Source organism: Anser cygnoides, chromosome 4 (genome assembly GCF_040182565.1).
Source record: "Anser cygnoides isolate HZ-2024a breed goose chromosome 4, Taihu_goose_T2T_genome, whole genome shotgun sequence".
Taxonomy (NCBI): domain Eukaryota; kingdom Metazoa; phylum Chordata; class Aves; order Anseriformes; family Anatidae; genus Anser; species Anser cygnoides.
In genome coordinates this window covers 11,294,568-11,318,603 of record NC_089876.1, presented here as the reverse complement: position 1 = coordinate 11,318,603, position 24,036 = coordinate 11,294,568, and the positions used below count along the sequence as shown (strand labels likewise).

The following is a 24,036-nucleotide window of genomic DNA, read 5'->3' as shown; positions in this document are numbered from 1 at the left end:
TTAACTATTTTATTCTTTTTCTAAGAAATATTGCATGAAGCATGCCAAGGCTGGACACTTAAGTAGCAGAAAATGTTGGGCTTGTTATGTTTATTGCCATCATTTCATATTCTTAGTCTTGGTGTCTTTGGACAACTGTTCAATAGAGATACATATGAGAGGAAAGGTGTTCCTAGGAGAAGTTGTAGCTGAGATTTACAGACAGAACTGCAAAAACTGGACGCTTGCACACATGAGCCCTTCTTCAGGTCTCAACTAGAGGGCAGCAGTAATTTGGAAAAATCCCAGTTTTCTCTGCTAGTTTTATATGAGTGCAGAAATTTATGGTCATTTGTTAAAGTCAAAACTATCAATATAAGATTTTCTATCTTGTAGACATTTCAGGGACTGGAGGCATTAATCCCAAATTATAAGAAAATAATATTTTATGCTATATTTATCAAAAGGAAAATCCTTATATGGCATGCCTACCACCAGTATTCATTTCATTGAACACAGAAGCTACCTATACTAACTTGTCTTGCATCTTTTATGTGGCACAAAGATGACATGATGATAAATCACAGTTTTATGATCATTTCTAGTGTGGTGGCTATCTATTGTTTTGATCCTCCAGGTATTCCTTCAGGCATATCCTTTCGGAGAGCATCAGCAGAGACAAAAGCAAACCTTTGTTCCTACTAAATAAATCTACATTGAAATATATATTTATATATAGTGGTTTCCTCCACTTTGGATGCCTAAGTCAAAATTTACTTGCTCAATACCAAAATTAGCTTATAAAATATCAGTATTCCGTATATATTCAGGTTCCAATAAGTACAGTTCCTTCACACTGTATTTTCCAGCATTAATCAGAATCACCTAACAGACTGCTGAAATTTCAGTACTGCAGATTTCAGTGTACAGTAGAAGCCATGGCCTCCTACTCCAGTCTGGTTTTAAGTCCTCACAATAAACACGTTCAGATATACTGAAATAGTTCTATGTTTTAAAAACTAGAGGAAAAACTCTGACAACATAAATAAGAAAACTCACTCAGTGAAAAACCTTGATTAGTGTCCTTTTCTGAATGCCTAACATGAAAAAGAAGAGAATTCTTCAAAGGAAAAGAAGTATTACATTCATTTGAACAGAGTAGATAACATATTATCACATTAGCTTTCCTTAGAAATCCACAGGAAGGTTACAAATTTGTCCTTAAGAATAAAGTCTTATTTCTCCCTGAAAACTTTAAGAAGCTGCATAAGTCAGCCTTTAATGAAAAAAAAAAAAAAAAATCAATTCACCTGGCTATAAAAGGAAGTGCTCATTTTCCTTTAAGTTATCCAAAATACTTTAAAAGGTGTCTCTTCGGGTTAGGGGGGAAAAAAAAAAAAAAAAAGTTTTCTATGGCATTTAAAGTATAAAATGAACTAAGTTTAGATAATTCTATTTCAGCTTTCCACTTTTAATAGTTGTAGGTTTGTGGAAGAGCAATATTATTGTCTCTATGTCAAAATACATTTCCTAAATTCTTAAGGCTTTTTAGAGACCTGAATTTCTAGGTGGTTTTTTAATTGCAGTGGTTAAGAAAAGATATACGGAATTCAATTTTATTTAACAGCTTTAAAAATAAAATAGAGAAAGCTCATTCCCTGTACTGGAGCTTGTGAATACAAGCCCTGAATGCTTTTGGTTTGGGGGTCATGAAGAAATAAAAGCTCTCTGCGGTACGTGTGACTCAAAAGTTTATGCCTGATTATGCGAGGTTGTTACACCCGTGGGTCAGAAAATAAATCTTGGTGATATAGAAAGAAGGAAATGATAAATCTTCTGAGTGGTAAGTGTAAATTACTGATTTTTACTGTGAGCTGATGAAACTATTCTAGAAGGTTTCTTTTTCTGTAACATGTGAGAGACCTAAAATCCGTGTCATGGCTGAAACAGAACAGGGAGTCCTATCATGACCTTCTTGCCTGCCTGGACTGGGATATGAGCCCAAATGTTTTCACTGGTATGATCTTGTTGGCTTTTTGGTCTGTGGCCAAAAATGTTCTCAAGCAAATAACAGTGGTTCTCAGGAGCTGCTAAACTTAGGAGGAAGCTTTGTCAGGAGTGTACCATGTTGTGGTTTGTTGAGGGATAACGAGCTCAATAGAAACTATTAGTAACGTGTGATAATTGTGAGTAAATTTAGCTGTTATTTAGTGAGCTAGGTAAATAGCTAAGGAACAGTGTTGAAGCAGTGTAACAGCTGGATGTTTTGACTCAGCATTTTCCTGCAGACTACAAGGCGACGGCATTTCCTTACAGATGGATGGGAGTATATTTTTCTTTTCATGTTTTCTGTTTTGCCTTTCTAACCCAGCCTGTGGAGCTGGGGTGGTGTTTTTTCCAAGCCCTGGGGGAAGTAAAGCTATCTGGGTTCCAACCAGGCAGGGGAAAAGATGACAGGACTCTGGGAGAAAGCACTTTAACTCTTTACCTAGCTCTATGTGCAATCACTGTGGTGAGATAACGCGCTAATCAAAAGGAAACATATGGCTAAACCTATTTATAAGGAAGTTTTATGCAGCCCTAGAGTGAAACATTGAACCCAACATGTATATTGGTAAGCCTGTTAAAAATATATATAGTTATTTAGGTGAGTTCCTTAAAAAAAATGTTGCTACTGTAGGCTCACACTCCAAGCTGTATAGACTTTACATCTGTGTGCTGAGTTGATATTTCTCTTAAATTCACAGTTCAGATTTCATTGTATTGCTTTTGTTTGTTTGTTTTGTGAGTATACTTCAACTGCTGGATGAAACAAAACGAAGAGACTAATTCAGCCAAAAAAGCAGTATGTTGCATGACTTCAAGCTTGTCATGCCAGCTGAAGTGACGAATGCTAATTTGAGCAAAACATTAAATGGAAGAGAATCTTTTTATTATAGGATTCAGCAAAGAGGAGTAGGCTTCGTAACATTTAGTGAGCTTGAGATGAAAGAGTATCAGGCAGGAATTTAGTAAAGCGGGTAGAAAGACCCCTTCTAAATCTGATATTTACTACAAGATATCAGTTAACAGGAGTTCCAAATGAGCTACATTTCAATGTGCTTAAGCATTAAAGTTGGTCCCTTTAGTAGCAGGCTAAAATATTCTTTCATAGGTATGTCTCCAACTGTGACGGAAGAGTAGTTATAATGGAAGGTGTAGCCTGGCCTGAATATTAAAATGTGTTGTTTTTCCCAATGCAAGCTGCTCTAATGAAAAGCTGCTGGAGCAGCTGCAGAAGGGCAGACAAACAGGATAATGAAAAACAATGACAGAGAGAGACAATTAGAGGAAGCTTCTTGTTTCAACACGCAATGTCCTCCTGGCAGCTTTTTTTAATGATCCTGAAAAGCTCAGGGACAACCACACGTAAACAGGGCTATCAAGTCTGCTTGTAACTTTAATAGTTAAACAAGATGGATTCTGAAGCATGTTCTTTCACATAAGGAAACCTGACCAGGTGGCACAACTCACACACAGCAATTTTAGCGATTAAAATCCAATGGATGTGATTACTAATACGGAAACCACCCTGCTAACTTTGTCTTCTTCCTGTTTGCTACAGTATATTGGTCTCTAGAGTTATTTCATGAGAGCAGCTGTTCACAACTTCAGTAATGTTGAATAACATCTCATGTGGATTGGTACTGTTTTAAAAAAATGAGGGAGCAAACTTCTGATAGCATTACCCTGAAGCTGAAAAATTTGTTTTCTTGCTTCCGCTTAAACTACATGTCAGTAGACATCCCCAAGAAATTATACACCATGGATGGCATGATGAAATGCACTTTAGAGTAAAATCATAGAAGACAGATGAAGAAAAAGGTACTGAAAAGGAAGTTAAGGAACTGTGAGTTCAGCTGATATTTTGTAACTTGTTTCCTTAAGCAAGATGTGTCTCTCCCGATTTCACTTCTCTAAAATAATTGTTTGTGCTTTTTTGAGATTTTAGGGACACACAAATCAGTGATAGATGTGTATGGATTCTGCAGTGATTGGGGCATAGAAACATAAGATGGAAGTTTGGTAATCACTGAGGAAAACAGGTTTAGATATTTTTTTTTTTTAAATTATCTTGGGTTTACATTAAAAAAAAAAAAAAGAGGTCAAAGGAAGACCAGCAAAGATCTGAGGTTATAACGTGATGAAAGATTATCCTTTAGTATACAAACAAAATAAATGTGCTAAAAAGATTTAGACATTTATAAAAGTTATAGAAAATTAGTTGTTTGTAAAATAGTGAAAGAAATATGGTATTTCATGCTGTGGGCATAGCTACTATATAAGTAGCTATAAGTGGCACTAGAACACAAGTTTGTGTATGGTGTTATAGAGCAATATCATATCGATGGCAATGAGAGAAAAGTCCTGTGGGATGGTTGACTAGGTGTGATTTATACACTCACTTGAAAAGAATTCCAAATTTATAATGTCTTGAAGGATGGAGTGTTCCCAAACATACTGTGGGAACAGATTGGCTAATCCGTGTGAAGTAGCATTTATAATTCATGTTAATATAGTATAACTGGCTGAAGTAAGGTAAACAAGATTGTGATTTGTAATTAATCACTAGTTTATAAAGTCAAGAAGCAACTTAAATGTGTGTTGTGATTTTGTTGTCTGGGGATGTCTGAGATACCAGATGTATGGACTTTGGGGCAGACACCCTCTCTTCGTTCTGTTCTCATTTAGTGCCTGCTGCAATGCTGAGGACAGCCCACACCACTGGCATTTGGGAGTACATAGTGCTTACCAGCAAGGTGACCATGTGTGGAATTTTCACTGTGTTAGGCAGAAAAAGAAGATAAAGTCATCTTCATCTTAGTGTAGAGGACAAAAAGCCAACAAATTTAAAGTGGGATGGATTCTTATTCCTTTGCCTTTGTGGGTCATTTCTTTAGGCTGTGGCTTCTGGATCATTGATAAAGCCTTGTGTATGTATTCCTTAACTTCCAAAACTTATTTAATGCTATGTGGCTGCAGATTGCATGATTAAGCTGCAAAGCCCTACACTTTGCAATTTAAAACCAAGTGTATCAGAGTGAGTTCACTGTCAAATAAATCTTCATGAGGCTTATTGTAGCTGGAATGATAGGAAGAAATCTAATTCTGTGATCAAAAGCAAAGGGGAAACAAAGCCTGGTGCTTCATCTAAAGGTCTATTTGTTACTTTGTCTGAACAACGCTTGCTTAGCACAAGGGCCTGGATATGTCCCATGAAACCTTTTAGCAGCTAATGCAAAATGTCAAAATGAATTATTGCTTTGAAAAGCAGGAATAAATGAATGAACCTTCCAGCACATTTGATACATTTCTGCTTTGCATAATGAACTTTAGTAGCTCAACTCCATGCTCGTGAATGTTGGTTTTTCCCCTAAAAAAAGCTTTTCAATTAACAGTATCAGTTAATAGACAACTTTTTGTACATACCACATCCCGGTCTGGCTGTGCAATCAACAGGAAAGATAAGAAGGTCAAACAGGAAGAGCTGTGCTGGAGTCAGTTCTGAGCAGAGCGGAGGAAGGCACAGATCTGCCTGCTGTTTACTGGCATGTTGCAGCAAATCAGACGTGGAAAAGGTAGGAAATCAGTGCTCTGTGTCTGTACCTCTGCCTCTCACCATCATTTAGGTACTTGTGGTCTAGCATTTGACTCGAGGTTTATCATCAGTGCGTTAGAATTGCAGCCAGTTAAGGGGGATCATTTTAGTAGTTAAATACTTTTGCGTACCAATAATGTACTGCAAAATGTGTGAACGCGATCTGTTGTGGGTTTGAGAAGCTGTTCTGGGCAGTGTTGTGTGAGCTGAGTACGTTGTGTGAGCTATTCTGTGACAACAGCATTCCTCCTACTTCATTCTGCTGTGTTAGCTGCCAGAGGCCAAACTGTCAGATCTAACACATAAAACGAAGTGTTGAGATTCACAGATATCTTTTAGAGTTTTCTAGTGGTGATCTGATTTTCTTTTGAAGCACCCATAAAACTTCTGTGTATTTTTAACCAGCTATGCAGTCCTAGATTTGAGTCTACAAATCTCAGTGTCAAAACTTGGAAGTTTTGGACTTACTGTGCATTCAAAGCTGAACCGTGTGTGGAAAGAATATTTCAGTGCTATGAAGGTATGAAGAAAATGAATCATGAGAGGGTTAAAACTTCTGAAGAAATCTATCGTGCCTTTCAGATTTGAAGCTGGGGCTTTTTTGTTTGTAGACTAAACATGAGAAATGATACTGCTTGCAACAGAGTTTACTAAGAATTGATAACTAACCTAAAGTTACTTCAGGGATAAAGGAGTCTGTCTTACATTTTTGGAGAGTGCTCAGATGTCTAAATCCATGTAACTTGATTACAGATTTGCTTTACATTTCTGTGTAATACATAGTAGGACTGAAGGAAAAAAGCTCACTTTTAATTTTTGCCTACGTAGTACATAGTATGGATTTTTTTTAAAGTCATGCCCATGACTGACTTTCATGAAGATCAAGGCTGTGATTTATTCTAAGTACAAAGTTTGTAATGGTCTTTGTAATAAGATGGTTCTAGCCTAATAGAGAAGATGTGAAGCAAATGTGAGTTGAGAGAAACACAGAAGAAGGAATAATAAAATAATCTAGCATCAGTTTGGGAAAATCATTTCTTTTAACTTTGGATCCAAGCAGAGCACAAGATCAAGGATGTGCATACAGTCAAATGTGCTCCAAATGAAGGTGTAATGCAGGTTTCATTACCAGCCTTGCTTGGTTTGGAGCCCCTCAGGAATGCAATGCACCACAATATGAGTAAAAATTGGGGGGCTACCAGTGCTCTGTTGTATTGGGTACACAAGAGGCTGGAGACTTAAATATAGAAGAGTTGTCCGTGATCCACCAGGGGCGCAGGTGAGCTGAGATGAGGAGGGAAAGAAAGTAGCAGTTGCTCATTTGCCTTAGAGATAGGAATTAATGCACAAAAGGGGCAATCACAGCAACATTCCCAGTATGTACGAATTATCCCCTTGGATAAACTAATTGAACTTTACATTTACTTCTGGATTCTTTGGCTATTTCTCCAGCACCTCTATAGCACTCCTGTATGACCACAAATAATCTGTCTTTATTCCCATCTCTGTAAAACTAAAAGAATTACGTTTGCCACTGGTAACTTGAAGCTACAGGTTAATAAATTGTCCTGAGCCTCCCAGCGGGAAGGTAAGTGAAAGAGAAATAACTTGCTGCATGCAGTTTTTTAGCAACTAGTTAAAATACAGCCAATTTTATATACTGGGCACCTTTCTCAGACTTAAAAATACACCTTTAAAGATACAGACAGAACCTGTTCAGTAGATGTTATTAGTTTTCTTTTTCAATCCTCTTTAATTGGAAGAAATTGGTTGAAGTGAAAATCAGTGTTCCTGTCATCCACAACTTCTCTTAAAACAACACCAAAAAAAACAGGGAAAAAACCCTCCACCTCCATAGTCAGGGGAATGGAAAATGTCAAGCTATGTGTTTTTTCTTCTGGTTAACTGTGTTTTGAAAACAGATACAGGCACTCAATGAAAAGGAAGCAGCAACAGAAGGAAATTGCATGATAATGGAATTGTTCTATTTAACTTCCAGTAGGGATAAAGTGTCTTATGTTCAAGAGCCTTCCAGACTGTTGTGCTTGGTGAGAAGGCAGAATGAGCCTTATAAGACTGGACAGGTACTGCCAGTGGCTCTGTGCAGGGCAGCATGTCCAGTGAGCTCAGTCTGATGCCAGTGAACCCTGTAGCCCTACCACAGGGGCTGTTGAACTGTCCAGCATCGCCCCTCCTCTCCCACCACTCCTCTCCACTGCCTTAGAAAGTGAGACTTGCCCAGACCAGCTGGGAGGACCACCTCTTGTGTGCACGGCTTTTGAATAGAGGTTGGTGTTGAAAAATGGGAAGATCATTAGCTTTTTTTTTTTGGACAGCATCCTATACCAAATATGAATTTCTTCATTGAGCTTCAAAGAGCATGAGATATAAGTAAAATGTTTTGTCAGTGCACACAAATATAGAACTAGTTATAAAAGACAAAGTTAGTATTCAAGATATTAAAAAAAAATCTTTACTCCATTTCTTCGTCATCTTGTACTTGTTGCTATCAATGAATAACTAATTAGTTGATAGTAAATACAATAGTAGAAGTTAGGATCCATAATTTTTTATGAAAAACTTGAGTGATTCAAGCACTGAGGGTTAATATTTTCTAAATCTTATAGTAGTGAAATGTTTTTCCCTGCTTCGGTGCCTCTGAATCTGTTTTAACTTGTACTGGAACTATTTGATAATAGATAAGAGAACATCAAGCATAATAAAGATTCTGACATACCTTAGCATTGTTTTTATGTTACAGTTTTTCTCCTTGGGGTACTTGATAGTCAAAGGTGAACAGTACAAGAATAGATGTGATGCAAAATTCAGTGAAAGATTTGTCACTTGGGTTCAAATTTGTATCCCTTGAGATGTGTTTAGATGTTAAAAAAAAAAAAAGGCATCATTCTAAAGTGTGTGGGTAGAGAAGGTGCCTACCTGCAGTGAAGTGATTTACAATCTTGTTCTCAGTGCTTATATATAGCTACATAGGCAGACACTTTAAGGTAAACATTACAGATGGGAAACAAAACTGCAGAGTTGAGCATGGCTGTCAAAGCTTTTTGAAACCTTAGTTTTAATTCTGTGTATTTTGGAAAAGAAGAGAAAATGTTGATAATTTATCACTTTTATTTCCCCCATCCTGATTTTGTTCCTTGCCTTAGGCTCTTAGATACTATGGCTTCTTAAACAGATCATATCTATCTTGATTCATTCAAAAGTCCCACTTGTTCTTGTTTTTGCAGTGCCATGCTCTATAGGTTCATTCATAATCCTGTTTATATATGTTACCCTTACCAACAGGCAGGCGCTCATGCAGAAGACAGGAAGATTTAATCAATATCTGTTCTCTAACTCACCTGAATTCTAAGAATACAAGTTACAGTATGGTTTTTGGTAATTTTTTTAAAGGAAGATATTTCTGCTTGTAATAGGAGATGATGGAAAATATTAATATTCTGAATATTGAATTTCACTTCTGGGATTAAGGATAATCTGATCTAAAAATAAAAATTGGGTTTGGAATTCATAGAACAGTATTTTAAACTACCTTTGGAATTTAGTTATCCTTAATATCACAGTATTTCTTCATGAGACACCACACATAGATACAGAAGCATTTAATTGTTAAGTGTGAAAAAAATACATATAATCATGGTACGATACGAAAAGGAATGGTGTTAGCTACTGATATTACTCTAAGGAAAAGATCAGCTATATAAATGGATAAGCATATCTCTAGTAATGTAAGTTCAGGCTCTGGCAGGCCTGTATTTTTAATCATTTATAATTAGATCATAAGGGCAGATTGGAAGTTTTACAGGACAGTTAAAGAAATTAAGATATGAAGTAAGAACTGCAAGGTTACCTAGATATTTTAGTGGAAATACTCTTTTGGGAGAAGTCACTAAGATCCATTGAGTTTGAGTTTGTCTGTGTTTTGGAAGTGTATATAAAATTTTGTACAACTTTATGTTGAGAACCATGGAGCTACAGCACAGTCTTCTGAAAACCAGCCTTGCTGCTCTGACAGGCATTTAAAAAAAATATTTAATTAGTGAAAGGGGACAAAGAAAATATTAAAACAATGTCCGTCCTAGATCTCTTCATACTTCATTAACTTACGTGGTTTAATTCTCTCAGTTGGTCATACTACCTGCACGTATACCTTGTTAATTTGTTATAATTGTGTAACATTCTTCTGTCTATACATATTTTACTGTTTATTCAAGTGCTCTGTGGGCTAAAGTTCTCATGACTGCAGAACAGGATGGAGGTTGTGCAAACAGATCGCTGCCTTGTCCTGTGTGTCTGCCCACCACAGCGGGCAGAGAGGGGATGGTGACACTGGTCACAATGGCCATCAGTTTGCTCAGGTTTTGGGACCTATGACATGAGGCTTGGTAGGGAGCAAAGTGCTGGAAGTCATGTGTGTGAAAGGGCAAACTAGAATAACGTACGTGCTTTAAGATACCCCATTTCATAGTGAACAGATGTGGTGGTCTTACTCAGGTGGGCAGCCAAGTTCCACCACAACCATTCTCTCACTCCCCCTCCTCAAAGGGAAAGGGGGAGAAAATGTGATGCAAAGGGTTCAAGGGTTGAGATGAGGACAGGGAGATCACTCAACAATTACCATGATGGGCAAAACAGACTCACTGTAGGGATATTAGAGAAATTTATTGCCTATTACTAAAAAGCTAGTAAAATCGCAGGGGAACAGTGAATGGGGGTTGCAGTCTGTCTATAGCACTTCATCTCCACCACTCCTTCATGGATCCTCTGCTCCACGTGGGGTCCCTCCCATGGGATGCCATCCTTCCCAAACTGATCCTGCGTGGGCTGCCCACATAAACCCACTACAATAGAGAAGGGAGAGATTTGTAGACTAGTCTGAAGGCAGATCGTAACAGGACACTAGGGTCACTGGGCACTAGTCTGAGGTTTTGGAAGAGCAAAAACAATTTTTCATCTGCAGCTTCAGTTTTAACCCATTTCTGCTGGAAAAGAAGCAGCAGAGGAAATTTCACAAAGATTACAAGTTTGGTATACTTACAATGACAGTAGCTTGTTAATGAGCATGGCTGGAGTAAGCACAGAGGAATTTGGGTTCAAGTCCGAATGACAGAACTAAGGGAAAATCTATCCTGTGGCTTTATGGAACCAATTAAAGAGGCATGTGAGAACCCACTGAGGAAATGGGTCTAAATATCAGTGGGACATGTGCTGGCTACATGAGCTGCATCCTTCGCAGGTGCACTGGATGATGGCTGTTGCACTTTTTACATAGAATCGTTCAGTTGGAAAAGACCTCTAAGATTTAGTCCAACCTTTAAAACTGGCTTTTGAAACTGAAGTAGCTTGTACCCATGAAATGGGATCTTCAGGACATCTCAAGTCAGCAACTTGTAAAGGGAGCAATGAAGCTTGCAACTACTTGTGCTCTACTTCCATTTCTATTCCTTTTTCCTGATGTTCATGCCAGTAACAGTATTGCTGCCAACAGCCTCAAGCTTCAGTGGATCTCTGCTGCTTTACTGCAAAGAAATACTTGGATGCTTGTATACCAGTCTTCCAGCACTGGGGGTTCCTCCAGAGGATTCATTCTTTAACTGGATTTATAAAAATTTGCGTGCTTGTTTCAATTAAGCATGCAGTACCCATTCCATCCTTGCCACCTTCAGAAAATGTTTTCTCCTGCATTGCCTATGTTAATATGAATGATGCTATCCCTTGGAGGCTCTGCATTAGATCTGGCCAGGAATGAATAATTAGCAGTGGACACAAGTACTTTTCACTTCAGGCCTTGGATTGCTATTAGTCAGATTTACTTAGTGCTTTGTCACTAAAGCACCAATGACACCTGACTGCAGGAGCTTCTTCCGGGATGAGTTTGGGTGTTATGCACCAGTTCTGTCTGAAAGAAGTCTAAAATGTAAATCAGAAGGTGACAAGCAGCATTTTCAAAAGGGAAATGACAAACACTAGTGAATCTCAGACCTCCCTGTCCCCAAAGGTATGTAGTAATGTTAATTTCCTCCTCACTCCAGATGTGCAGTGAGGGAGACTGAGGTGTTCATTCGGTAAAATGTCTTGCCCGGGATTAGGGTTAAGGTATGAAAATGAGGATGTTTCCTCATTGTTTCCAGAGTAGTTTCTAGAGAAATTTCTAGAATATTTCAGATTGCTTACACATGAAACTTGGATATCTTTTGTGGGATGTTTTACAACACCCAGCCTGGGGAAGCACTCCTTTCTTTTTCCCACCCCTATTTGTATCTTCAGATTCAAGCAGCAGCAGAATAGCTTTGAGTGCTTTCCCCTGCCAGCTGCTGTGTTTCCAAGTGCTTCTTCCCTTCCTGTCACGTTGTACAGCTGATCCCAGATCAACTGTCCCTTGCAACAAAGCAACATCATCTTGGTGCTGTCACAGTAATTGCTTTTTCTCTGTTATGTTCTTTCCTTTATTCTCTTTTCTGTCCTCTATTACTTAGTAGACAGGGTCTCCAATCCTGTTGGGTTGTGAAATAATACTTTAATGTATTCTACAATTAAAAATAACTCCCACAGTAGAGGGACAGCTCTTGCATATGTGCATGTATTCTGAGATTTTTTTTAAATCCGTATTTTTTTTTCTCCCCCCAGATCATTGACAATGTTAATTGCATCACTGTGAGGAACTGCAAATGATGGCAAGTTTGGCAGCAGGAGGTGGCGTGTCTGTGCCCAGCTCTGATGGCACCATGGAGGAGGGAACCCCTGCTCCTAGTCCAGAGGGAAAGCAAGGCAGTAACTTGGAAAGGAAAGAAACAGAGCAGGGAATGTATGTGCCTGGCTGGGAATGTGAGGCAGCCAATGCTGCCATGAGCACTGCCAGGGATGGAGGCAAGACAGACACACTGCAAGAACAAATGGGTAAGACCTCTATCGATACATCCTGATCACTCTGCTCTTGACTTACCTTTGCATTTAAATTGCTGCTTTTTCGTTGTTTTTGTTTTTTTGGGGGGAGGGGAGTGAGTGTTGTTTTTTTTAAAATATTGCTTGCAGTGTGCAAGCAGAGAGCTGTTGTGTTTTTCCACTGAGCTTTTTTCTGACCTACATCTACAGTAAAAAGCCAACAGCTGTATTTCCTCTGTGACAATGCTGCATAGGTTGGCAAACTATATGATCTATATAGAAACCCGCTTTAGCTGTTAGTTAAAATTAGCTGAGATGAAAATTATCAGAACCCAAGAGCCAGAAGAGTGAAGTGCAGGTACTTTGCTTAGCACTTTTTACTATAATCTCTAAGAGCTGGAAGTAAAGATGAGTTAGACTGCATGTTTCCATTTTACCATACCATCTTTATTTTTCTGCAAATGAAAACATACTTCATACTGTAAAAATATGCAAGTCAGAAACACTTTCTGGGTGGACTGGTGGAGTGGCATAGGTCTGTCAAAACCAGTGGCCAGAATCCTACTTTACAGTAGGTCTGAATGTGAGCTTTCTGAATGTGAAAATACTTTGAGAAACCACGAAAACTTATTTCATTTTAAATTGTATGTCCTATGGCTTAGAAAGACAATGTCTTTCTGTTCACAGCTGCAACTCTCCTGACATCCAGGAATACCAGGTACAAGTATCCCAGGGCAGTATAAAGTTTCTTTTCAGTTTGCCAAAAAGCATGCAAGTCATCCATTCATTAAGAATGGGGCATGGAATGCACGTTAAATCTTTGAATCTAATTATAGAACTTCAGAAAATGTTTAAAATGTATTTATAGCAACTTTTATGCTTTAACTTAAATTTTATAGCAAACCCTTATTTGTAATTAAACTCCCTTGAGTAATACAATGCTTACTCATAGTTTTTGATTTCTCTTAAAGTAACAGAAATTAGGTTTAGTTTTAACATAAAATATTACCTGCTGGGTATTAGCATCTCAGCAAATACCTTTCAAGAAAAATCTCTATCTGATACTATAGAAATAATAATAATGACTAGTTCACATACCAGAAACATCTGTTAATTAATTGCCCTTATTGACTATTGGATAATGATAAAATTGATAACACGTTGTTAGAGTTTTGACAGTTGTCTTGCTTGTACTTCTGGCTGAGCAGGGGGGTGGACCAGAGGAACGCCAGGGGTCCCTTCCAACCTCAAGCATTTCTGTGACTCTGATTCTATGACACCACCTGCTCTCCTGCTAAATCTAAAGTGCTTGGGAACTGCAATTTCTAATGCTAGTATAGTAGTAATTAGCCTTGAAGATGACACTTTTACTGCCTACTGCCTTTTTTCCGAAGTAGGAAAATTCTGTGCTTCTGTATTCTTAGTTGATCATGTGCCTTTGTTCACATAACATCAACAAAAGCACTGAAAGGGAAGATATTTCCACATCCTGCTATATTGCAACCATTTTCTTAAAAGCAGAGCAGTGGAAAATGGCTTAAGATACATGAAAATTGCATCAGAAAATTTCTTTTTTTTTAAAAAATAGACTTTTTTTTTTTACCACTTTCTTCCTTAGAAATATCAAGCCTTGTCTTCACTGATTTTTTGCTCAGGGAACTTTGAGAAAACAGAACTCGCTTGGGTGGGTGTTTTCTAGCACAAAAACCTACTATTTCCAAAAGGACTGGAAAATATGAGTCAAAAAAAAAAAAAGACTATTTGTGTTAATTTTTTAAAACTTCATATCACTCATTTTTTTATATTACCCCCCCTCCCAAGTATTAAATTTGTAACGACTATAAAGAGAAGGTTATTTCTCCTTGTGTATGCATTGGTATGGGTCATTGATACTATTTGTAACTTATACCACTGAAACTTCAGCGGAGGCCACTTTTTAGCATAGGTGTAAGTGAAGAGACAATGGTGTCTGACTTTTGCTCCCTCCCAAATGGGACTTCAGTTTTCTTTTCCATCAATTTTCAATTGATGGAAAATTCCATCTTAAAGCTTCACGTTAAAATGATCAAACCAAGATTTAACTTTCTCCCTAGTAGGAGAGAAATGATCTTCAGATACTTTTCATATTTTTGGAGAATTATAAAGCAGAAAGGGGGAAAAAAATCTTTGTTCTAGTACTTCTACAGTGCATCAAATGAAATATTTTTTATGTGGACTTTAAAAATGCACTTAACTGTTCATTTATTTATCATAACAGATTATCCACAAAATGAAAAATGCACAAATGTCAGTTCAAGGACCCTTCCCAGTCAAGCTGAGAATTTTCCAACTGGTAAGAATTTTTCTGCCTTTATATCATGCAATCATACAATGCTCTCTCATTGCTTTTTCAAATTGAGACAGCTACAACAACAGCATTTGCAGTTGTCACTCCTCTAATTTTATGATATGCTTCATGGCACCTATGAAGTGTCTAACTTCTACATAAGATTTATGATTGACAATTTCTCATAAAAAAAGGTAATTTATTAACTGCAATAAAAGCTAGAAACTGTTTATGGACTATACTGGAATGGCTAAGAAAAACAAGAAAAACAAATAAAAAGTTCACTGTTTTATGTATGGGTTTCAGTTCTTCAAATGCCTTATTTATAATTTTGCAGCCCTTCCAAGTCTCAAAATTTAAAATGCTGTATTTTTAATAAAGCTGGAGTTGAGTGCAGTTCTTCAGGAAGCAGGTACAACGGGCTTCTCTTCAGGTGGGCTCCTGGCCTACTCTGTGAATTGAGGGTGTAATCACGTTTAAATTTTCTTATGGAAAACGAAAAAAACAGACTGGTTGTTATCATCAAAATATTTGACTCTTAAAGGAAATGTGTGAATTCCTCATCATTTGGGAGTTTCTTCTCCCTTCCTGCAAGCAAACTAGGTGCTCTTATACCAACAGATCAATTACTTCTCTGATAATTTGCGAGATGTTGATATCTGAGAAATATCTGTGCATGATGTCCTTTGTAGTCTGTCTGGCTTCAGTATTTGCATGAAGGGTGCAGACTTAACTCACTGAATTTAAAGCAGCCCCTGAACCCAGTCTCCTGGATTCTGTTCTGGAGATAAAGAAATTGGAAACAACACTGGGATGTGCTCTGGCATATGGTGGTTTGTAGGGAAATTATTCATGCTTAAGCACATGCTTGCCTAACCCACACAGAATTTGGGTTTTTAATTAAGGTATGGATCAGGACAGACAGGAAGATTACCACAGGTGCAATTGGGTTTTGGACTGTTTCATTCCCATAAGCCATTATTATTTGTTCTCTTGGCAGAAGCAGACATATTTTAGTCCCTTTCGTTCAATGCATTTATTATTTCAGTCTTATTAACTCATATAAGACTTAAACCATGTTTATAGAGTTAAGTATTTAACTTGAAGGTAATTTGATTATGTAAAATAATTTAGGCAAACTTTTCTTAAAGTAAGTCTTTTCTTGTGCCAGCATCTGTCATGGCTTTGAATAAAATGAAAAGATCAACAATGCTCTTACCTAAAAGTGATCTGAGTAACATTCAAAGGCTTTAATTTGTGTTCTTTGCGCTAACAGTTGATTGTATGAGCACAGCTATACAGAGAGGTCTTGTAATTCAGTAATACTGCTTTGTATCTCTGAGAAACCCTTCTTACTGACATTAAAGTAATGACTAATTCAGGTTCAAGTCAGTCTTAAAACTCCAGAAACAGAAAGCACTCTGAAAACAGATTAAGATGCAACACTTCAGAATGTGAAAGTATCTATTTTACTAGATTAAAAGGTGAAACTCAGAGGAGCTGGAATATTTTAGGATGCGCAACAACCCCAGTTATTGGTGGAAACGTGACCTATACACATGCTTGCAATTGGAACTCTTCCTGAGTGGGTATTGTTGGCTTATGTGCCTATCAAAGTATCTGAAACCTTATGAATATGATTTACTGTTATTGAGTTAAATTAACAGACCAGAAGAATGAAAGCAACTTTATTGAAGATCCTCTTTATCTGAGAGGAGCTAGCAACAACTATACCCCTAGCTGTTGTAAAAGCTTCTCATTTACCACTTTAAGGTCTGAGCATAGGTATCCAGATTCTTTCACATGTGATGAGGAAATCATGCAAGTGAGCCTTTAGTTTGGCCACTTATCTTGGTTTGTTACTGCTCAACCAGCTTAGCTGTGAAAGAGCTTTTCCCATATTCAATTTATAGAAGCCTTCTGAAGTAGTGGGGCTGATGTGTCAGATAACCATGAATTTAAGATTAGCATTGAGCATTGTTGTAACACACTGAACTATGGTTGTCTTTTCCTGAGATGCCATTATCTAATACGTTTGCCTTGACTTTTAAAGTATGCACAGGATATTTGGAAATCTGGGCGTGTTCTCAATGCCTGTAGAGCTGTCTGATTTGATAAATTACCAATCTGCTTGATTTTTCCTCTTCTCTCTTCTCCATCCCCAAACATGACAGTTGTTTTACAAATTTTCTTCAGACTATCAAATCCTTTGCATAGCTGAAGCCTTTGTTATAATACCACAAAAAATCTTGTCTTATGCTAGATCATTATTCCTACTGGATAATAAAAATGAAGAAAAAATTCCATGTGTGCAGCGGCTCAATTTTCTGTGTGTCTGTCTCCGAAACTGTAAAAATATTTCTTAATGTAGATTCTCTGCTTTTGAGGGGTTTTCTGGCTCTACAAAGCTGATTCTTCATCACCAAACTTGTAGCACTATAAATGGATATCCTTCTCCAGATATCTCCTTGAAGTTAACAATGGTAAGGCGCAAGAGTGGATGTCCCGATCCCAGACTCCAAAGACAGCTCAGAGAACAGCTCCGTCTTCTGGAAAATGACAGCAGGGAGGTCATGGCAGTTTTCAGTGTAAGTCAACTGTTTTGGAATTGAGAGGTTTATTTGTTCAGAGAATACAGCTCTATGCTACTGAACTCATCAGCAAGATGCTTGGGTTCCATGCCCATCTGCATGCTGTATCCTTGAATTTGAATGACCAGAGTTTTCTCTTGGTTCACAAAATGATGTACAGACATTAGAAATATCAAACCACTGAAAGAGACAGCAACACCAAATTCATGCCAAATAAACCTAGCTAAATAAGTTATTAAGAATTCTAATTAAAATATCTTCTCCTTTGATTTACATCACAGGAAATTGTCTTTTGTGTGATTTATTAATTTGCCCTCATACTGGCTTTTCAGTTTACAGTTGCTTATAGTCATTTGGCATGTAAGTTACCTAGAAAATCCACTGCAAAGCCAAAGTGGAAGTCTGAAGGAGAATAGTATAAATATTGGACTTCATAGGGCTAGATAGCTATAGGTTTAAATTGCACATGAGCATTAAACATTTTTTATTACTGTCTTTAATTTGTTAGTATATAGGAAACATGTTCTGTACAACCACTGAGGTTTGCTAGAAATACAACTTAGTCTCCCTTTTCCTCTTGAAGAAAAAAGCAGGATGATACCATTTGACCTTTGGCATCCTCTTTCTGTTTTAGCCTCCTTCACTAGCAAGCCAAACACTGAAATCTTAATTAGTTATGACTTTATGACTGTTAGATATATATGTTCCTACATGATTTTCCTTTCATATGTTATGAACCCTACATCACCAGCCTGCTGATTTTGTGACTGTGAAAACAGTCTGTACTCCTGCTGCTCTGCTCTAACTTTTGTTTAGGAGGAGATGGAGGAAGAGACGGGTGATGAGAAGGAAAAGAGCATGCAAATAGGCTAGATTCGTGGCCTTATTAGAAACAGACTGGGAAAAGAACTTTGAAGGAAACAAGATTTATAATGATAAATTTCCTTAGAATGTTGTTTTGATATTCAGCAGTGCATAAAGCCCCTGAGGCTCAGATATTTTAGCATGTGTTGGCAATTTATTAATAGATTTCAGGCTCTTGTTAATATTTAATCTGGTGAAGAAAAGAGTATGCACAAGATCAAAGTAGCGATGAGGCGTGCCTGTTGGAAGAGGCTTAAACTGGACTTTTATTTTCAAAAAGGAATTACTATTTTAATGTGTTCATGTTGCATGAATTAGAAAGATAGAAATTAAACAATTATTTCAGAGAACTTTTAAAATCAAGACATAAGTCATAAACAGTGGATAAAATTCTGTCGTGCTTAGATTACAGAAAAAGTTTGAGGGAGAACTTGTAGATTTAAAATCAATTTCCAGATCTGTCTTGGGATTACGTGGCAAGGGCTTGGTAGAAGGGGGTCTGCAGGGGTGACCTCTGTGAACAGAGCCCAGCAGTTGCCCCATGTCCAGCTGGCTCCAAAAGGCACTTGCTGCTGGCCAGAGCCGAGCCCTGAGTGGTGGTGGTTGGCCCTGGGCCGGAGCTGCAGCCCGTGGAGAGGAGCCCACGCAGTAGCAGGGAGCCTGGGGGGAGCTGCCGCCCGTGGGGGACCCGTGCTGGAGCAGTTTGCTCCTGATGGATGGACCCCATGGTATGGACCCATAGGGGTGAAATTCTTGAAGAGCTGCTGCCTGTGGGCAGCCTCTGCAGAATCAGTTCAGGAAGGATGGCATCCCGTGGGAGGTACTCCACGTGGAGCAGGGGCATGGAGTGACCTTGAAGGAGTGGCAGAGATGAAGTGCTAGGGACTGACCTCAGCCCCAATTCCCAGTTCCCCTGCACCACCTGGGGGGAGGTGGAAGAGGGTGGATGGGGGCAAGGTGTTTGCTTTTAGTTTCTTACTGTTCTAGTCTGCTAGTGATAGGCAATAAATTATATTAATCTCCCCTCTTCCTTTGAGGAGGGGGATTGAAGGCGCAGTTGTGGTGGAGTTGAGCTGCCCAGCAGGGTTCGTTTGTTTTTTTTAAAGTTGCACTTCAATTTATGATGTGCCAGGATCAAAGGTACAGTACTGGGAAATGATACAGTAAGACTATACCTTTTAGCTGTGCATCTGATTTATTCTCTGAGATACTGGTTCAGATATTTGACTCATAAAGTGCCACATTTCTTTGTATTTCCCTGAAAGATAGCAACCAACAGCACCGGAGAGCCCCATTTTTAAACAGTTTGTTTGCACGTCAGTTAGTTGTTCATTGTCGATCTTTGGCTAGAATCCATTAAAATGTATATTTCTTACACTAATTTGAAAGTTTATGTAGTTCTCACCGTTAGCATTGTCCTTATAAAATTCAACATTGTAAATTATAATGAGATTATTGCTGTTCTTTGTTAAATTCACAACATTATGAACTGTTACAAATGAGGAGGAAAGGATCTTAGTGCATATTCTAAAAAATAATATTCCAACATATTTAATTAGTTTTAATGCATGGAACCAGTGAACAAGGGAATGACTGTTCCATGTCTCCTCTGGCACAAGACTGAGGTCAAAGATGCATCAAAGGAGGTATGTTGTCATATGTGTACAGAGCTCTGAGGCGAACCTACAATAGGATGCCGTGGATCCTAAAAATTTACAGTGGCTCAAATGATCTAGAGATATTTTAAAATATCAGGGAAAAAAAATCCTTCTGGTATTTAATATTAATGCCTGTTCTCCTAGCAAAAGAAGTTCCTAAGCTGTAAATTGCTCTGGGCTAGGAGGGCATTCTTGGAAAGGATCACTAGATGCCTGCCTGGCTTTCACACTCCATATGGTAAATATTGGCCACTGTACAGAGACAGGTCTGAAACACAGGCCTTTAGGTCTCATCCAGTCTTAATTCCAGAGTTGTGAATTTACAGAGTAATTATTAGCATAACTGGTAAGAATAAATCGGACTAAAATTTGTTTGGCTGTATGTTGTAGGTATGTGTTAAAGAAGAGGTATCTTATATAGGCCAAATCCTGTTTTTTTTACCCTTCTTAGTACATAATGTTTTAGTATAAATGTTAACTAGTGAGAAATTTTGCTTGAGCCTGGTAAAATTGTAATTAAAATATTGTTTTTGATTTTTTTTAGGAGCTCTCTGCTAGATTGCTCTCTATTCACAGCGATCAAGATCTAATAGTGGTGACATTTAAAACTTTTGAAGAAATATGGAAGTTTCTAACTTATCATTCATTGGGTAAAGCTCTTTTACCATACAACAGTACAATATGCTTTTTTTATTCCTCTGCACATAATTTCTGTTTGACTGGGAATATGTTGAATGTGATCTTGAGATTTTCAATGTGATAACTCCTAATAGCAGTAAATAACGTGCTTGAATGTAGTACTGGGGATAGGGTTGGAGAGACATCCCCCACCTCCAAGAGAACCTGCATTTGTACCAAAGCAGGTAACAGCTATCATTTCTGGATGGTGTTTAGTCTAAATACCCTCGCATCAGATCATGCTTTCTTTCCAAGCAGTTTATTCTAATCCAAGTGTTTGTGCCGTAGTGCCTAATCCATACTGCTACTTAAATACTTTCACAGCTTTTTCTGCTCACCATAGATATGGAGAACTTATAATTCTTTCCTTGCACCAGGCTCAGACCTAAGTGAAGGCTTCTAACTCATGCTTCCCTCAGTGTTGTTTTCTTTAGGAAAATCCACCCTAATTCCTTTAATCCTTCTTCACAGAGTGTATTTTCTAGAACTCTGATCATGTTCCCCACTGGACTCCTCTAGTTGGTCCACATCTTTCCTGAGTAGTAATGAGCAAACTGGACCGAGTTGGTAAGGCTTCAGATGAAATATCAAGTAAAACAGATTTGCATGCTTTGGTCCTGTTTCTAAATCTGAGCATATGTTTTGTAGCAGTATGGTGCTGTTGATTTGAGTTCCATTTTTAATAACCTATAACTTCACGGGTCTTTTCTGAAGAATAGAGTTTGAATCAGATTTTGTCTTTTAATTTTGTTCACTTGATTATATTTTTCTTTTGTGTATAGAGAACCTTGTGTGCACTACTTCTTTGTCTGTTTCCATCAGACAAATTTAATCTAATGAATTTTTTTTAATTTTTTTATTTATTTGTCATTTTGTATTTTAAGACATTCCTTAGTGAAATAGAAAAAATACCTTTCTTATCCAAATTCACAGAGAAAGCACAAAAAGATGAAGTTTCTTATGTGAGACTGGCTGAAAGGAAATCAATTAGCATCTTCCAAACTGCAGAGTAGCACCTTGATCACTGCTCTGTCCACCCCTTCCTCTCCACTGTAACTGTATACTCAAAGGATCAACTAATGTTCTAATCTTGGTCCCTGAAGTAATAATCTACCATCTATAACATACTACCATACTACACCATACTATACACTACTACCATACTACATCAACTCAGATGTTCCTGTAACCATGATATAGCTTTGAAAGCTGTAAATCCTTATGTAAGGAGTCCCAATTTCCAAGATCAAGCACTGTCTCGTGGCTTACTTAACTCTGATATGCAGTATTATTTCTGTCTCAAAGAAATTTCAGGAATTTGATTCCCAGGCACAGTATCTACTTAAATCGACATAGCTGATTCAGGCAACAGAAATTTATGAAGAGATTATTTCTAGTCACCTGTTATTATGGGATGCTAAGCAGCTGTTATTCAAAGCTTGCTAGTGAAAACCTTTGAAATACAGCTAAACCATGTGGAACCCTTGTAATGTGAGGACATGATCTGCTTTTTCAGCAATGAGAACAGACAAAGAACTTCTGCGCCTTTTAGGTGTAGCTTGTGATAACTAAGCACCAAAAGTAGCTGTAATGCACGTGACTCAATGGATGTAATTTTGCCTTGTAACAATAGGGTTATACACTATGGGTTAAGCAATAATGGAGCTGTCAGAATGCATACCCCAGTTTGACTTTTTGAAAGTTATTTTCTTTAAAATACAGTAACACTGCAAAGAAAACAAATTCCTTTTTTTTTTTTCTCCTAGGTTTTATAAATCATTGCATGGAGAATTTATTCCTAGATCAGTCCTTCTGGCTCTGTTCTCAAGAGGATGAAGAAACAGGCATTGAAGTCTGTGTAAATGAAAAATCATTGAAGTTGATGTACAGAAGTCTGCTAGTACAAGAAGGTAAGGAAGACTGTATGCGCTAAGGTTAAATTTAGAGAAGTGCCTTTCTTTTTAGCTCTTTTTTAAAATCCTGAAAGTAAATCTTAAGATATACTCAAATACTTAGTTAAGTGGAAATTTAAATCTATTAAATCCAAGTGTATGAAAAAGAGAAGAGAAAGGAGCAGCTCAGAAAGAGTTCAGTAGAATCAAAGGGGGATTAGATAAATTCAAGTGCAACTGGTCCATGAATGGATACCAAAAGGATTAGATAGGGATGTGCATTCCAACTTGGTTAATATTACTGCAGATCCTGGAGATGTAAAAGGGATTACAAATAGTTGCCAGGTTTATGTGCTTCTCTTAAACGGTAACATCTGCTGCCACTGTCAGAGACAGAATGCTGGGCTAGATAGCTCATTGACCAATGCAATAGGAATTTTTCTTGTGTTCTGCAGGGAATATAGACACACGTATCCAGGTAATCTGCTGCAAAATAATGCAGAAGAGGGTTCTACACTTCACAGAACATTTCATTTTACTGAAATAGAAACTAGGCAGAAATGTATGAAAATCTGATAAATAATGAGAGAGAAAATAATTGTGAAATCTCAAATTATCCATCTTTAATTGAATGCTACAGATGCTCTTGAAGAGAATTTTAAAGCTTGTACGGCATTAAAACATTATATAAAATGGCATCTGCTACACTGCATTCTTTTTAGGGGCATTTTTTGTTTTACATCCTGACAATCTGGTAACAAAGATAACGGCTACAGACTGCGAAACAAACACTTATTTTGAGACTGCAGCTTTTACTGAAGATGTAACAGATGGATCTGTGGATGGTGACATGACCGTGCTGTCTAACGTTTCTCTGGAGCCACTGATCCCTTTTCATCAGTAGGTACCTGACCCTAACTACCTCTTTTATATGCATCTGTTTCATGCGTATGTATCTGCTTAGAGAAAGGTCCATCTAAATGGCGGTTTCTTATGGAACATCCATCTTCTATCAACAATGGGAACAAATGCTCTATTTCCTTCCATATCAAGTAATTGAAATTAATTCCAATGCCTGCAGTGCAGCTTTTAATGAAGATGGTTTACCATCTTGTAAGTTAGATATTGCCTTTTTTTTCTGAGTCTGAAATATAAGCTATTAGTATTTCTAAAATAATTTAAATTGACAATTCTCATTTTTCAGGATGCTTGGAAGTGTGGATGGTAACAGGTGGGATGCTTGGAAATATGGATGAGGACAAGACAGCAGTGTTTTTACTCAATGTTATTAGCAGAAGCCATCTGCAGTTATATTGCAGTTTCTTTCAAGTTCATATCCAATCTCGTAATTGCTAGAAAGCCAAAATTTTATCAGTGGGCTTAATCTACTCCCTATTTTATGAATAATCAAAAAATCAGTCATTCTTGGTGTTCTCAGTAGTTCAAAAGCAGTAATTTTTTCTGTGGATCTTGGGCAGGGAGAAGTAGCTAGGCTTTTTCTGCTAGGTTG

At 37.7% G+C, this 24,036-nt stretch overlaps 1 protein-coding gene across 8 annotated transcripts in view; it reads left to right on the top strand.

Moving 5' to 3' along the window:
• The first annotated feature begins 1,372 nt into the window (after nucleotides 1-1,372).
• The window catches only part of SH3TC1 (SH3 domain and tetratricopeptide repeats 1), a 36,251-nt gene continuing 13,587 nt past the window's right edge, over nucleotides 1,373-24,036 (top strand). The window contains exons 1-7 of one of the 8 annotated variants that reach the window (XM_013179231.3): nucleotides 1,373-1,712; nucleotides 12,263-12,532; nucleotides 14,775-14,849; nucleotides 17,304-17,431; nucleotides 20,501-20,606; nucleotides 22,401-22,544; nucleotides 23,249-23,426. In XM_013179231.3, coding sequence (XP_013034685.1) covers nucleotides 12,304-12,532; nucleotides 14,775-14,849; nucleotides 17,304-17,431; nucleotides 20,501-20,606; nucleotides 22,401-22,544; nucleotides 23,249-23,426 — 860 coding nt within the window. In that variant the 5' untranslated portion in view covers nucleotides 1,373-1,712; nucleotides 12,263-12,303. Of the gene's footprint in view, nucleotides 1,823-2,213; nucleotides 2,306-4,758; nucleotides 4,779-5,446; nucleotides 5,598-12,262; nucleotides 12,533-13,204; nucleotides 13,236-14,774; nucleotides 14,850-17,230; nucleotides 17,432-20,500; nucleotides 20,607-22,400; nucleotides 22,545-23,248; nucleotides 23,427-24,036 lie in introns of those variants that run through there. The other 7 variants (XM_013179237.3, XM_013179242.3, XM_066996529.1 and 4 more) reach the window with 7 other exon arrangements.